The 16,793-nt window shown below is 48.7% G+C and overlaps 1 protein-coding gene across 1 annotated transcript in view; it reads left to right on the top strand.

Moving 5' to 3' along the window:
- The window catches only part of MAPR4 (membrane-associated progesterone binding protein 4), a 63,645-nt gene extending 47,410 nt beyond the window's left edge, over positions 1-16,235 (top strand). Inside the window, exons 4-8 of the mRNA XM_086775343.1 lie at positions 13,746-13,783; positions 14,348-14,391; positions 14,534-14,580; positions 15,271-15,445; positions 15,634-16,235. Coding sequence (XP_086631469.1) covers positions 13,746-13,783; positions 14,348-14,391; positions 14,534-14,580; positions 15,271-15,445; positions 15,634-15,804 — 475 coding nt within the window. The 3' untranslated portion in view covers positions 15,805-16,235. The remainder of the gene's footprint in view (positions 1-13,745; positions 13,784-14,347; positions 14,392-14,533; positions 14,581-15,270; positions 15,446-15,633) is intronic.
- The last annotated feature ends 558 nt before the right edge of the window (positions 16,236-16,793 follow it).

Raw genomic sequence — 16,793 nt, 5'->3', positions numbered from 1 at the left:
ACTCCCCGTATTTTCCCCATATTTTTTTCCATTTTTATGTGGCTTGGATGGCAGTCGTGAGTTGGTAGGAGGCTCTATCTTCTGGCCGACTGTACCTGCAAGTACCCGACCTCAGTTGAGTGCTGGCCGACTTAGGACAGCTGGCCGACTGGTATATGTGGCTGGTCGTGGAGATTCTGAGCCTGTAGGCTGCCTTTGCTGCAGGCCGACTGCTGTATGGGGGCCATATAAAATGGCCCCACAGCCCTTGCCACATTGTGTATCATTTCGGGATCTTCTTTGTGTATATAGAGCAGAGTTACACGCCTCTCTCTCTCTCTCTCTCTCTCTCTCTCTTGTGTTGTTGTTTTGTGCATTGCGTTTGCTCGTGTTCCCAGATCTTGTCATCATCTCCGCTGCGTATTCTGACATGGTATCAGAGCCCTAGGCTCTTGATTGTTCTTGGGATTTGTGTGAGCAAGAGGGGGACTGTTGTGTTGCTGATTGGTGGACTGTACGGGACTGTTTGGGAAGAGGAGAAGCAAGGGGACGGCGGGCTGATTTGCTGGACAGCCACTTGCAGGTGTAAGTTCTTCTTTGTTCCCACCCACCCACCGTTTTTCAGAGTACATCCCTGCAATGGCAGATCTATTAGAGATGGCCGACAGGCATGTGAAGATCCCTACACTCCCCACGTTCCCGGTGGACCGTCAGTTGGACGGGAAGAACTACTGCATACGGAAGGTTATGATGGAATATGTTCTGGAGTCTTACGACCTCGTTGATTTCATCGTTGTTGGGGTTCCATGGCCGGAAGTAGAGGAAGGGGAGTTACCGTCGATCCGAAAGGACCGAGAGGCACATGCACAGATGTGGGATCGTGTCAACGTCAGGGTCTGTTCGTTTATCTTCTTCAACTGCACACCGCAGGTAATCAATCATGTAAAGCATATGACGCAAGCCAGAGGTATATGGCAGCATTTGGCTTCTCTTTACAACAGGGTATCGCCCATGAAGAGGATTTCCTTGGAAGTACAGATGTGGGTTATGAGCCCTGCAAAGTCGTTGACGATGCGGGAGCATATTAACAAGCTGCAGGCTCTTCAGTAGGAAGTTCTTGAGGTTGGGAAGGAGATATCGTGAGAGGACATGGCCATAACGTTGCTGTCGCATTTGCCCTCTCAGTACTTAGCATTTTACTTGTCTTTGATTACCAGTGGTAGGCTCAGCACCATCACGTGGGAGGAGCTTGTGCCCATGGTCTTGGACCAGGAGGAACGATTCATGAACCCTTCTCAGGGTGGAGGTTCGGAGGCCTTAATTGGCCAACAGTCGAAAGGTCGTAACACGGGCAAAGGGAAGGCTTCATCGGAGAGTCTTTTGAGAAGAAGTCCGTTGCTGACCGTGAGAAACTAAGGCATGATTGTGGCGAGAAAGGGCACTATTGGAGGCAGTGTCCCAAGCAGAAGACCGTGAAGATTCCTCAGCAGCAATCATGAAGACTCCGGCTTTTGTGCACCTGGAGGTGATGGACACCGATGTTTCATTTTCTTCAGGCAAGGAGGAGGTTGGAGGATTCTTCGCAACAACGGATACTCGGGAGTGGATTCTAGACAGTGGTGCCTTCCAGGCACATGACTCCTTCCCGTTCAGATTTACAGGATCTCTGCAGGTATTCTGGTCACATTCTTACTGGGGATACATCCACTATCCCAGTTCACAGTGAGGGCACGATGGAGATAGTTCCTGATGGTAGAGGGGAGAAGCATTCCTCCTAGGTGTTGTATGGTCCGTCACTTGGTTTTCATCTATTGTCAGTGCGTCAGGTTTGCAAGACTAGCGTACGGGTGGAGTTTGATGAGCATTTTGTTGCTCTCCAGGACAAAGCAGCAGGCCAGGTGGTTTGGGAAGGCGGAGTGGAGAATGGAGTTCACAAGCTTTCAGCACTCTCTCGAGTCTCTCCTAGGTCCTCAGGTTTGTGATGAGTGGTAGTGTGGTAATGGCCACTTAAGTGTGGATACGCTGCAGGTGCAGGCTTTCCGGGACCAGATAGTGGATAGCTTGCCAGTTGATGGCAGCAGTTGGCAGGAACTTTCCAGTATTGATGTTGGTGGTTCTTGTGTTCGTCAGTCAGAGGAAACTAAACAGGTAACTTATGCTCTGATGTCTCGAAGTATTCGGGACAAAGAAACTCCTGTAGATGAGGATGTTCTTTCCACGGGAACCTCTCAGAAAGCCAGGTAGGTGGCAGTTGATTACTTGCAGAAGGAGGTGGTTTCTCCAGGCTTTGTGGTCCCGGATTCAGAGGGGGTGGTTGTCAGGTTTCAGAAGGCCTTGCGTGGTCTTCAGTAGGTTTCTTGGTTGATGGACACTAGATTGGACGTGTGATGAGGTAGTTGAGCTCATGGTTGCAGATGACTCTTTGGGAGGCAGGATTGCGTATCTTGTGGTTTCTGGAGCTTCCGAAGGATCATGGACTCTTTTACACAGGAGGGGGATTGATGGATGGAGTCCGACTCCACGGTTGGAGTGACTCAGATTGGGGAGGAGATCCGGACACGAGGAGACCTACTTTAGGCCCAGGAGCAGTTTTATGGAGCAGTAAGAGGCAGTCATCTTTTGCCTTGTCGTTGACAGAGGCAGAGTACCGGGCTGCTTGTAATGCTGCTTGTGAGGTGGTGCGGGCGTAGAGGTTGCATTGCAGGATTGGGCTTCCACTGGAGGAACCCATGGTCATCCAAAGGCACTTTGTTCGTGAGCAGATCGTTGCTGATGACATCTTGCTAGAGTTCTGTTCGACGGAGGACAGTACGGTGGACCTCTTCACGAAGTCGCTATCTCAGGATTTGCTCAGGTAGCACCCCAACTCCCTGTGGTTGGTTTCACAGCAAGGAGCTAAGAGGGGGTGTTAGAAGTCATCTCCTGTCTTTATGTTGACACCAGGGCCTCTGTTGTGGGTATGCCTGCCGTTGTAGGTGTTTTGTCATTTTTCCTCACTCCCCGTTTTTTTCCCCATATTTTTTTCCATTTTTATGTGGCTTGGATGGCAGTCCTGAGCTGGGAGGAGGCTCTATCTTCTGGCCGACTGTACCTGCAAGTACCTGACCTTAGTTGAGTGCTGGCCGACTCAGGACAGTTGGCCAACTGGTATAGGTGGTTGGTCGTGGAGATTCTGAGCCTGTCGGCTGCCTTTGCTGCAGGTCGACTGCTGTATGGGGGCCATATAAAATGGCTCGACAGCCCTTGCCACATTGTGTATCATTTCGGGATCTTTTTTGTTTATATAGAGCAGAGTTACACGCCTCTATCTCTCTCTCTCTTGTGCTGTTGTTTTGTGCATTGCGTTTGCTCGTGTTCCCAGATCTGGTCATCATCTCCGCTGCGTATTCTGACATGGTATCAGAGCCCTAGGCTCTTGATTGTTCTTGGGATTTGTGTGAGCAAGAGGGGAACTGTTGTGTCGCTGATTGGTGGACTGTACGAGACTGTTTGGGAAGAGGAGAAGCAAGAGGACGGCGGGCTGATTTGCTGGACAGCCACTTGCAGGTGTACGTTCTTCTTTGTTCCCACCCACCCACTGTTTTTCAGAGTACATCCTTGCAATGGTAGATCTCTTATAGATGGCCGAGAGGCATGTGAAGATCCCTACACTCCCCACGTTCCCAAGGGACCGTCAGTTGGATGGGAACTGCTATGGCATATGGAAGGTTATGATGGAATCTGTTTTGGAGTCTTACGCCTCAGTGATTTCATCGTTGTTGGGATTCCACGGCCGGAAGTAGAGGAAGGGGAGTTACCGTGGATCCGAAAGGACTGGGAGGCACAGGCATAGATGTGGGATCATGTCAACGCCAGGGTCCGTTCGTTTATCTTCCTCAACTGCACACCGTAGGTAATCAATCATGTAAAGCATATGACGCTGGCTAGAGCTATATGGCAGCATTTGGCTTCTCTTTACAACAAGGTATCGCCCATGAAGAGGATTTCCTTGGATGTACAGATGCGGGTTATGAGCCCTGCAAAGTCGTTGACGATGCGGGAGCATATTAATAAGCTGTAGGCTCTTCAGCAAGAAGTTCTTGAGGTTGGGAAGGAGATATCGTCAGAGGACATGGCCATAACGTTACTGTCGCATTTGCCCTTTTAGTACTCAGCATTTTACTCGTCTTTGATTACCAGTGGCAGGCTCAGCACCATCACGTGGGAAGAGCTTGTGCCCATGGTCTTGGACCAGGAGGAACGATTCACGAACCCTTCTCAGGGTGGAGGTTCAGAGGTCTTAATTGGCCAACGGTTGAAAGGCCGTAACACAGGCCAATGGAAGGCTTCATCGGAGAAGTCTTCTGAGAAGAAGTCCGTCGCTGACCGGGAGAAACTAAAGGCATGATTGTGGCGAGAAAGGCCACTATTGGAGGCAGTGTCCCAAGCGGAAGACCGAGAAGGGTGAAGATTTCTCCGCAGCAATCATGAAGACTCCGGCTTTTGTGCACCTAGAGGTGATTTCATTTTCTTCAGGCAGGGAGGACGTTGGAGGATTCTCCGCAGCGGATACTTGCGAGCAGATTCTAGACAGTGGTGCTTCCAGGCACATCACATAGGACGTTCCTCGTAGAACGCTCCTGGTACGAGACTCGAAACCTGCAAACAAACCAAACAAACAAGAAGGGGGTGCAGGACTGACTCACCACCCAACCATGACAGCCGTGGGCAAGCCCACAGAGTATGTCATGTGCACAGTGTGTATCTACCGTGTGCTACACGCACACAAGACTAGCTTCAAGGTTTGGGGAAGCTTGGAGCTAGGTAGGTTGATTGGCGAGCTGAGTTAGGGATAGACTAACGGGCGGGCACCCAAGTATGGACGGACGGGCGCCCAAGTGTGGACGCCGGATGACCGGCCAAGAGCCTATAAAAGGGTGGCCAAGGTTAGTCATTTGTCATATAGAGTCTCGCGTGATTTGTGAGAGCTCTATGGTCTAGAGCCTGGATCTAGTGCCGAAGTGCACCTGCTTTACGTAGCCGAGGCCGGCAGCAATCTCGAGGCCTGCGAGGGTAGCTTCGTGGCGGTATGGGACATCGCGAGGTAGAGATTGGTCGGTACGTCAACCTAGTTAGCTCAGCTTGTGGCTCTAGGCTTGCCCACGGCTGCCATGGTTGGGTGGTGTGTGAGGCCTACACCCCCTACTTGTTTGGTTGGTTTGTTTGCAGGTTTCGTGTCTCGTACTAGGAGCGTTCTACGAGGAGATCCTATGTGGATTTGACAACAGCTGGCCGACTGGTATACGTGGCTGGTCGTGGAGATTCTGAGCCTGTCGGTTGCCTTTGCTGCAGGTCGATTGCTGTATGGGGGCCATATAAAATGGCCCCACATCCCTTGCCACATTGTGTATCATTTGGGGATCTTCTTTGTGTATATAGAGCAGAGTTACACGCCTCTCTCTCTCTCTCTCTTGTGCTGTTGTTTTTTGCATTGCGTTTGCTCGTGTCCCCAGATCTGGTCATCATCTCCGCTGCGTATTCTGACATGGTATCAGAGCCCTAGGCTCTTGATTGTTCTTGGGATTTGTGTGAGCCATAGAAACATGGGACGGGGAACGGGAACGGGGACGGGGATGGGGAACGGGACGGGAACGGGGCAAAAGGCCGTCCCGGGGACGGTGGAAAAAACGGCAATCTGAAAACGATTGTTTTTTTGCAATTTTTTTTAACACACTTGATTTACACTTAGAAACCAAGACATTAAGCACAAAATTGCACCAAAAAGAGGAGAAATGCATAGTCGTATTAGCAAAAAACTATAATGGGGCGCCGATGGCGTGATAAACAAAAGTGAGTGTACAATGATCAATCTAAACAAAAATGCCAAATGGCATAATGAAAGGCCCAAGGAGGGTGTACACTCAAGGCAAAATGACTAAGTGCCAAGATACAAGACTCAAGAGACTAGGCAAGAGGCTGAAAAGGGTGAAGATCAATCGTGACCTCCTCGGTGAAGTCCTCCATAGGCTGGTCCTCAAGTGGGAGGGGAGGGGGAGGTGGGGGGGACAATGCCTCGGGCACAACCTCAAGCTCCTCTAAAATCTCGGCCCTCTGCTGATCAGAGAGATGTGGGTCCTGCTGTGCCTGCTCCCATTCGGTGAAAGGATCTGCCTTCTTTGTCAAGCCCTTGCAAAGCATTCGCAAGTTGGCACTGACAAACACCAAATCATTTGCACGCTGTACACCAAGGCGGTTCCTCTTCTTAGAGGCAATGTGGCTATAAACTGACCAGAGTTGCTCTAGGCAACTGCTACTGCAAGCCTGTGAGAGTACGCGCACAGCAAATTCCTGCAACTTTGGAGTTTCCGCACCATAATCCTCCCACCAAAGTGCAGACCCTACCTTGAAGCGGTCCGCCTGTGCATCTGCCAAACCAAAAGCCCCCCGCTTCTCTCTATAAATCTGCAATTGGTCCTTGATTGTGCGGCGATCCTCCTCACTAGTGTAAAGGCGATCCAAGGTTTGTCGAAGGCCTTTGCTCACCTCTTTGTCCTTGTGTTGCCCTTTGCCTTGAAACTCAGGATCAACAATGTAGGCAGCAGCATGGAGGGGAGAGTGGTAGGCTTGCCACCTTTTCAAACATAGGGATTTGACCTGTTTATAGTGAGGCTTGACTTTGAACATTGCTTTTAGCTTCTCTGTCATGCGATCCATTGCCTCGTACACTTTGCCAATGCATGGTTGAGTGGAATCCACCACCCTAAGGAGATCAATAATCGGTTGCACCATCTCCACAAGCGCCTTGGCCTCCTCCCACCATGCCGCGTCATCCGCCCTTTCCCTGCAAAATTTGCCGACCGTCGTGGAAGCCTCTGAAGTGCGTGCAAACTCATCACTGAGGAAGAGTCCCCTCAATGCCCCGCTACATGTACACAAGCGGCCTAGCATGAGAAAGTTGAATGCAAACCTCGTCTCGGAATACTTAAGAAGAGAGAGGCTTGACTTCTTGGAAAACTCGTGCTGCACCCTGTGATGGTTGAGGACAAAGGTCACTATTTTGTTGGCACCCTCAATGACAGGTGCAACCCAATCCAAGGCCCCTATGTCTTTGATAAGGTTGTTGAGGCAATGGGCCATGCAAAAGCACACGGTGATGCGAGGATAAGTTGCTTGGAGAATTGTCCCCGCCGCCCTATTTGCCGGTTCTCCATCCGCACATATGGCAATGACATTCTCCGCCCCCACCGTCTCTAGTGTTGTTGCCCACTCCGCAGCAAGTATCTCGGCACTCTTCCCCGTCCCGGAAGCATCATGGGAGTCGACAAAGTATGTCTCCCCTCGTGAGTAGGCAACAACTCCATGGATGGAGCGCTTTCTAGTGTCACTCCACCCATCAACGACGAGGGTAACACCATTTTCAGCCCATTGCTCTTTCATGTGGTTGGCCGCCACCTCCACGCTTGCCTTCTCCTTGTCAAGGAGAGAGGTGCGGATGGTCTCCGAAGAGGGGGGAACATAAGAGGGTCCATACTCCGCTATCAATTTGCACATGGCCCGAAAGTATGGAGATCTATCCAAAACACCATATGCAAAACACAAACAAAATTCAGATTTTTACCATCATTTAGTCTTTTAAGTTTTAGTCTTTAAAGTTTAGAGCATGATATTTGAATTTTGAATAGTACATGAGCATAGTGCCAAGGACTTACCGTGCCGCCCGAAATGCTATGTGGTCATGAAAGAAGAATCGTGCCACCGCCATGTCCACCTCCTCTTTCAATTGAGGGTTCCAATTCTCATCAAGAGTACTTTGGCGTCCCCGGGAAGCGGATGCCTCTCTTGATGAACGAGGTACATGCGGCGTTGATGTCCTCACAAAGGATGTGGGGTCGACGGCCACTTGAGGATTGCGTTTTGCCAACTCGGCCGCCTCATAAACCACAAGCTTTTCAAGGAGCTCCTTCTTCTTCTCGGCCGAAACCTCCTTGCAAAATTGCACTTCGTTGCCGGGCTCATGCAAGAAGTGAGCACGCACTTTGTGGGCACCGCCGGCTCGCTTGTAGCCGCAAAGCTTACATACCCATGGTCTTGAACCACCCCCTTGACCGTATTGTGAGCACTCTACCTCATCCCACCAACTCCATCGATGTACGGCAGGCCTCCTTCTTCGTGATGGAGCGGGTGTTGAAGTGGTGGAGGCGGCGGCGGACCCGGGTTGAGGAGAGGAAGGGGTTTGAGAAGAGGATGCCATAGTGATAGAGACTAGAGTAGAGCTTGAGATGGATGGTAGAGCTTGAGAAAGAGTCAAGATGGAGAATTGGGATGGAGATGTTGGAGAAGGAGAGCTTGGACAATGGAGAGGGTGAGCTTGGAGAGGGTGAGCTTGGATGTTGGAGAAGGAGAGCTTGAAGAGGGTGAGCTTGGAGAGAGAGAGCTTGGATGTTGGAGAAGGAGAGCTTGGAGAGGGAGAGCTTGAGCCTTGAGCCTTGGGTCTTGGAGAGGGAGAGCTTGGAGAGGAGATGGCTTGAGGAGAGCATGGAGGTCTCTTGTATAGAAGATGGGGAGCCATGTGGGAGAGCTTCAGCCTTGAGGAGGAGTTGCGCATCACCAAACGGCTAGGAGAGACAGCCGTTGAAGCCCCGCCCAACGGTCAAAAACTGCGCCAACGGTCAGTTTGACCGTCCCCGTACGGACAGGGAACGCCGTTCCCGGAACGTTCCCGGGACGCGTTCCCGGCGTCCCCGTTCCGCTGTTTGGCTGCCGTCCCCGTCCCTCCGTCCCGCGGACGTCCCGCCCCCGTCCCAGGCGTTCCCCGTCCCTAGGGTCCGTTCCCCCCGTCCCATGTCACTATGGTGTGAGCAAGAGGGGGACTGTTGTGTTGCTGATTGGTGGACTGTACGGGACTGTTTGGGAAGAGGAGAAGCAAGAGGACTGCGGGCTGATTTGCTGGACAGCACTTGCAGGTGTTAGTTCTTCTTTGTTCCCACCCACCCACCGTTTTTCAGAGTACATCCCTGCAATGGCAGATCTGTTAGAGATGGCCGAGAGGCATGTGAAGATCCCTACACTCCCCACGTTCCCGGTGGACCGTCAGTTGGATGGGAACTACTACGGCATATGGAAGGTTATGATGGAATCTGTTCTGGAGTCTTACGAGCTCGTTGATTTCATCGTTGTTGGGGTTCCACGGCCGGAAGTAGAGGAAGGGGAGTTACCGTCGATCCGAAAGGTTCGAGAGGCACAGGCACAGATGTGGGATCGTGTCAACGTCAGGGTTCGTTCGTTTATCTTCTTCAACTGTACACCGCAGGTAATCAATCATGTAAAGCATATGACGCTGGCCAGAGCTATATGGGAGCATTTGGCTTCTCTTTGCAACAGGGTATCGCCCATGAAGAGGATTTCCTTGGAAGTACAGATGCGGGTTATGAGCCTTGCAAAGTTCGTGACGATGCAAGAGCATATTAACAAGCTGTAGGCTCTTGAGTAGGAAGTTCTTGAGGCTGGGAAGGAGATATCGTTAGAGGACATGGCCATAACGTTGCTGTCGCATTTGCCCTCTCAGTACTCACCATTTTACTTGTCTCTGATTATCAGTGGTAGGCTCAGCACCATCCCGTGGGAGGAGCTTGTGCCCATGGTCGTGGACCAGGAGGAACGATTCACAAACCCTTCTCAGGGTGGAGGTTCGGAGGCCTTAACTGGCCAACGGTTGAAAGGCCGTAACACGGGCAAATGGAAGGCTTTATCGGAGAAGTCTTCTGAGAAGAAGTCCGTCGCTGACCGCGAGAAACTAAAGGCATGATTGTGGCGAGAAAGGCCACTATTGGAGGCAGTGTCCCAAGCGGAAGACCGAGAAGGGTGAAGATTCCTCAGTAGCAATCATGAAGACTCCGGCTTTTGTGCACCTGGAGGTGATGGACACCGATGTTTCATTTTCTTCAGGCAGGGAGGAGGTTGGAGGATTCTTCGCAACGGATACTCGGGAGTGGATTCTGGGCAGTGGTGCTTCCAGGCACACGACTCCTTCAGATTTACAGGATCTCTGCAGGTATTCTGGTCACATTCTTACTGGGGATACATCCACTATCCCAGTTCACAGTGGGGGCAGGCTGGAGATAGTTCCCGATGGCAGAGGGGAGAAGCATTCCTCCTAGGTGTTGTATGGTCCGTCACTTGGTTTTCATCTGTTGTCAGTGCATCAGGTTTGCAAGACTAGCGTACGGGTGGAGTGTTTATTAGCTCTCCGGGACAAAGCAACAGGCGAGGTGGTTTGGGAAGGCGGAGTGGAGAATGGAGTTCACAAGCTTTCAGCACTCTCTCTCCTAGGTCCTCAGGTTTGTGATGAGTGGCAGTGTGGTAATGGCCACTTAAGTGTGGATACGCTGCAGGTGCAGGCTTTTCGGGAGCAGATGGTGGATAGCTTGCCAGTTGATGGCAACAGTTGGCAGGAACTTTCCAGTATTGATGTTGGTGGTTCTTGGGTTCACTAGCTAGAGGAAACTGAACAGGTAACTTATGCTCTCATGTCTCGTAGTATTCGAGACAAAGAAACTCCTGTAGATGAGGATGTTCTTTCCACGGGGACCCTCTCGAAAAGCCAGGTAGGTGGCAGTTGATTACTTGCAAAAGGAGGTGGTTTCTCAAGCTTTGTGGTTCCGGATTCAGAGGGAGTGGTTGACAGGTTTCAGAAGGCCTTGCGTGGTCTTCAGCAGGTTTCCAGGACTTGGCTTTGCACCAAAACAGGTGTTGATCCTTGTGAGCTGTGTGATACCTCTTTGACTCGGAAGTAGAATGGTTCATTGATTTGGTTGATGGACACCAGATTGGACGTGAGCTTCCCGATGAGGCAGTTGAGCTCATGGTTGCATATGACTCTTTGGGAGGCAGGATTGCGTATCTTGTGGTTTCTGCGGCATGCGAAGGATCATGGACTCTTTTACACAGGAGGGGGATTGATGGATGGAGTCCGACTCCACGGTTGGAGTGACTCAGATTGGGGAGGAGATCCGGACACTAGGAGATCTTCTTAAGGCCCAGGAGGAGTTTTATGGAGCAGTAAGAGGCAGTCATCTTTTGCCTTGTCGTTGACAGAGGCAAAGTACCCGGTTGCTTGTGATGCTGCTTGTGAGGTGGTGCAGCTGCAGAGGTTGCATTGCAGGATTGGTCTTCCAGTTGAGGAACCCATGGTGATCCAGAGGCACTTTGTTCGTGAACAGATCGTTGCTGATGAGATCTTGCTAGAGTTCTGTTCGACGGAGGACAGTACGGTGGACCTCTTCACGAAGTCGCTATCTCAGGATTTGCTCAGGCGGCACCCCAGCTCCCTATGGTTGGTTTCACAGCCAGGAGCTGAGAGGGGGTGTTAGAAGTCATCTCCTGTCTTTATGTTGACACCAGGACCTTTGTTGTGGGTGTGCCCGCCCTTGTAGGTGTTTTCTCATCTTTCCCCACTCCCCGTATTTTTCCCCATATTTTTTTCCATTTTTATGTGGCTTGGATGGCAGTCCTGAGCTGGCAGGAGGCTCTATCTTCTGGCCGACTGTACCTGCAAGTACCCGACCTCAGTTGAGTGCTGGCCGACTCAGGACAGCTGGCCGATTGGTATATGTGGCTGGTTGTGGAGATTCTGAGCGTGTCGGCTGCCTTTGCTGCAGGCCGACTGCTGTATGGGGGCCATATAAAATGGTCCCACAGCCCTTGCCACATTGTGTATCATTTCGGGATCTTCTTTGTGTATATAGAGCAGAGTTACACGCCTCTATCTCTCTCTCTCTCGTGCTGTTGTTTTGTGCATTGCGTTTGCTCGTGTTCCAACTTCCCAGATCTGGTCATCATCTCCGCTGTGTATTCTGACAGCAGCTACATCAAAGTGAGGTTAGGTAGAAAAAAAACGCATAAAAAAATGCAATCATGTGGCTGCAAAAAAAGCAAGGGGAAGGTCACCCAAGCTTTGATGCGATGTTGAGATCACACAGTGCTTGAGAGAGAGAGAAAGAGAGAGAGAGAGAGAGAGGAGAAAGAAAGATATATTAAGCGTCTGCTAAAGACCCAAGGGGCCTATGAGACCAAAGTGGTACAATAATGTCCATGGCATATCTCATCATGGAATGGAAAATAAAACAGAATGAAAACATAAATATATCTATCTCATTGGGGTGATACAAAACTGTCCATGGAAAGTCGTCATGGAATACTAAGAACATAAAAACATGGGAGCAACATCAGCTCCGAGTAGATGGTATACCACTCTCCAAAATGTCAACGAGTATGGTCGAGAGGTCTCCCTCAGCTACGTCACGTGGAAAGGTAGCTCGATGGGGGTGGAGCATGTCTTGGATCTGGGGCTGATGAGGTGATTGTGGCTGACGGGGGGGTCGAGGGCGTCGGGCACGTTGGAGTGCAGAGGCTTGGTCCGAGGTAACTCCTCTTGGGCGAGGTAGGTCCATAGCAGCTCGTGGAGGGTCCACAAGATCCACTATGTCGGTGTCCACCTCCTGGGTCCGGAAGAAACTGGTGATGGTTGGCCCTCAAGGGAGGGGGTGGCGTGGCTGGGGCGTGTGTCTCAAGAAGGTGTCCCTGTGTCTGTGGAGCTCAAGCAGGAAGAGGCCCAGGCAACGCTGGTCGTGGAAGTCAATGGGAGCACAATGGAGAGAGTGAGTGGACAACACAATGATGAATGAATTATGATAATACTTCCACCATGTACGATGCTTTTATAGGCACCATTGCCCTTATCTTTTATTTCTTAATAAGAGTGTGTTCACACCATTGAACACACTACTAGACTCCGAAAATATTGAACATCCCTGCCCTGCCCATGATTTCATAAATGCAGTTTGAGCTGGTTAGTTGGTGATGGAATTAAGGATGAGTGTGGTTTGGTTGAATTGGCTCTTTCGATAATGTATAATATATATTTATAACAAGGTAGCGGAAAGACTTAAACATATGATTAACTCTTGACGCAAATCAAAACTTAGCAAGACACAATAGAGAAGTAGAGATGAACCTAATCTACTATGTTGGATCTTGGATGACAAAGTTGGATCTTGGATGAGATCTTGCTGATGCATACCTATCTACTAATGCACATAAGGTAACTTGCTGATTCACAGCTTTTGTGATGATGATGATCTCTAGATGCTTCTTCAATGGTTGAGGACTGCATCCAATAGTTGTATCCACCATGTACGTGTGCAAGACTGAGATGTGAGTGCACACTAAACTGCCTATTTATAGGGTGTCATGATGGTGGTTGGTTTCAGGTCGGCCAGCCCTTTTATGACCCCAAAAAGTTATCCTAAAGGTCATCTATTGTGTTTATATTGTGCCCAACTTGTGTCCTAACTATTGGTGCATGTCTTGGGCACCCCAAAACGGCCCCAAACTGGCGTTACTCTGCCACGTACCTTGCGTAGAAAGTGACAAGAAGTAGGAAGCATGTCCACGTGGCACTCACATGTGTGATGCACGCGAAAGTTGGTGCGTTTAAGTCGGTCAAATTGTCAGTGTTATCTCCAGTTATTTGAAAATATGAAGCAAGTAGTGGAATCAATCTTGACAATTTCAACCTAGTCACATCAGGCTTATCTTGAGGATATGCATTGGGCCGGTTATGTTCTTGGGCATGCAGCTACCTACTGTTTGTTGATTTGTGAATCAGACTAACATCCTTAAAAAAATAGAGCACCTTAATTTTTCTTTTTAGAAAATTTCAACATATAGGCTTAAAGGATACATTCGTTCACTCATGTTTCTAAACTCTGGCTGTTGGGGATTTCCAGGGATGCAACTCGTGCTTTTGTTTCCGGAAACTTTACTGGTAATGTCTGAGAATATCTCACTCTCTTGGAGTATGTACATATTTACTTACATAATTCTGTACACTACTAAGGAAAAAATCAGATTTGAAGCTCATGGATACTTGTTCCATCTCATGGACCTATTTGATTGATCAAATTCACACATGTAACTATGAGGACTTATGGAGCATTTAGAACAAAAAGTGTACATACTGGTACGAGTAGTGTACGCAATTATGACCCTTTTTGCCTCTTGGAAGACCTATTATTCTCTCTCTCTCTCTCTCTCTCTCTCTCTCTCTCTCTCTCTCTCTCTCTCTCTCATGCTGTCTTGACATCCAATTTACTCATGGACCACATGTACCAACTTTTTGGTCTCATAGACCCTTTGGGTCTTTTGTAGATGTTGATAAAATCAATCTTTCTATCTCCCTGACCTGTCACACTGTGCTAGGTGCACTCTACAGAAAGTTTTTGTAAGTCTTGTCTCATGGAGAAGGTGAGAGAAAAAACAGTTGAGCGCATGCTTACTCTGGATTATTGCCAAATTATGTCAGACTTGTTTGCCATGTGTTTTGCATCAGGTGATGGTTTGACAGACTCGGTGGTTGGGCTTTCTACCATGGAAGTAAGATCTATGCTTTAATCTCTTAATGAGAGTTATCATGTTTTGTGTGCATCAAACATTTTGAACATTCGAATTAACCCTCGGGAGTCAGAGCAATGCTAGATGAAGGTGGTGTGCTTATGTGTACCCTTTACTGTTGCAGATCAAAAGTCTTGTGGATTGGAGAAGTTTTTACAACAAGACATATATGTAATCTCTCTCTCTCTCTGGACACGACACCCCCCCCCCCCTTTGTGCAGACGTGCATGCACACTTAAATACATGCTTGAGTGAGTGAGGGGGGAGGGCAAGCCAGAGGGTGATCATGTACCACTGTATTACAAGCTAGAGTGTGATCATATATGAGATGCTTGCATGAGGGAGGTAGGAACTGCAAATCCAGAGGGTGATCTCATATATGTATGTGTACTGGCTCTCATGCACGCACACACCCACGTGCACAGGCACGTGTGTGTATGCACCACCAGGCAGGCTCACAGCACACGTGCACGTACACGCAGCACATGTGCACATGCTCAGACACATCCACATACAGTCCATGCACATCCGTAGGAATGCACATGCACGCACACACTCGCACAATGCATGTTTGCAGTCACAGGCACTGAAATACACGCCTGTGAGTAAAAAACAAAGTGGAAGCGGGAGGGTGGTCATATTCCAATATGTTGATGTCTTTCATTGGGATGAATTGAATCTGTACAACAGTTACATAATGGGTCGGTTATGAAATGAAAGCCCTGAGACAATGTTCGTAATATCGATGAGGTTCTTCTAGTGAGTGCAACTTTGCAACAAGAATTTCAATACTTGTATTTGATGTCTTGAATATTCCTTTTTATGCACGTATTTTGATCTCTTGTGAGATGAATACAACAGATATGTGGGCAAGCTGGTAGGCACCTATTATGATGGCAATGGCAACGGAACAAAGGAGTTGAGAAAGGTTGAAGCCAAAGCGAAGCTTGGAGAAAAGCTGCTCAAGCAGCAGGAGACAGAAGAGAAAAAATATCCTGTTTGCAATTCAAGATGGAGCCAACAGCATGGGGGTGAGGTAAAGGTCAATGCTAACCAATGATTTTTGATTTTGTGTGCGTGTGCGCGCACACGTACATGCTACTAGTGTTTCGAAGAGGGACTTGTCCAATGCATTGTTTCTTGCTTGTGTTGATGCATTATGGAGGGCATTGTAGCTTATTTGTATGATGGAGGGCATTGTAGCTTATTTTTTCGCCACTGTAGGTATGGTGTGACTCCGGCTACCCTCGACTGGTTGATAAGGCGGGGGAATTGCCACTGACCGGGAAAAAGGATAAGCGGTGCGCATGCTTTGCAACTGAGCAAATGGGCAAGGCTGGCCTTCAAGTGTATGAAGGGTGTGATCCTTTTCAGTCTACGTGCAAGGTTTCATAATGGTAGTGCACAAGATTCTTAGCATTAATGCGTTGCAACCTCCCTCCATATGATTGAAGCAATGGTAAACATGTTACAGATTAGAAAGTATCCTAGAGTTCCTCATGGAGCTATAATCAAAACAAAGTACTGCAAAATGCATGCCATATAGCGCACGTTTATCATACAAAGGAAAGATGCATATCATCAACGCCCAACTACCTGTTGCATGCTGACACATGCTATTTGCCACTATGAAAATGAGAGGAAGCATAAATGAGAGGGCTCATGGTAGTCAACATGCGGTGTTGTGCACAGTAGAGAGGCCATATTTATTAGCCACCTTTTGTAAATATGTACGAGACAGTTGATTGGCATCTTGTGTTTTCAAATAAACATAAGATGATTGATTGTCGTTTTGTGCTTTCTTTTGATATATGATTTGGTCCAAAGACTAGCCTCCTTGTTCATGAAGGTACAAATCAAGGAATACTTCCAAGTAGAACTATAAAAGAGAGTGTGCGCAGACTGTGCATCGCCAACTTTGTGAGTATGTTGCTGTGCTGGATTCGATATCAATGTATGGTACTGACTAGTGAAAGTGGATAAATGTCAGTACTAGCACAAATGCCATGTTAAATTCTAGCTAGTAGCTAGGAAGAATGCTAAAATCCTCACGTGTCCATTATGACTCTCATGAGAGAATCAGTAATTTCAAGTTTCATTTACCATTATTATGCAGCTTGATGATGTGCTTTGTATGAAATATATGTTGCATTCTCCATTATGCTGGCCCCACCTTAATATATGCAAGGGCACAAATTTTTTTGATATGGAGCTTGAACCCATGGGCTAGAACCTCGTAGCAGTACCGATGTGCACAGGTACAAGTTCAAACCTTGGGGAACCTGCATACATATATTTACTCTCGCAAAAGGATGCTTTCTTATAAGAAAAAACATCAAAAATTTGAAGTTACCTCAACCATTCCACACTTCTCTAATTAGAAA

This window comes from Cibotium barometz, chromosome 35, assembly GCF_041138505.1.
Source record: "Cibotium barometz isolate CiBa-2024 chromosome 35, ASM4113850v1, whole genome shotgun sequence".
Classification (NCBI taxonomy): Eukaryota; Viridiplantae; Streptophyta; class Polypodiopsida; order Cyatheales; family Cibotiaceae; genus Cibotium; species Cibotium barometz.
Note: the sequence above shows the minus strand (reverse complement) of the source record. Positions and strands in the feature narration are given on the sequence as shown.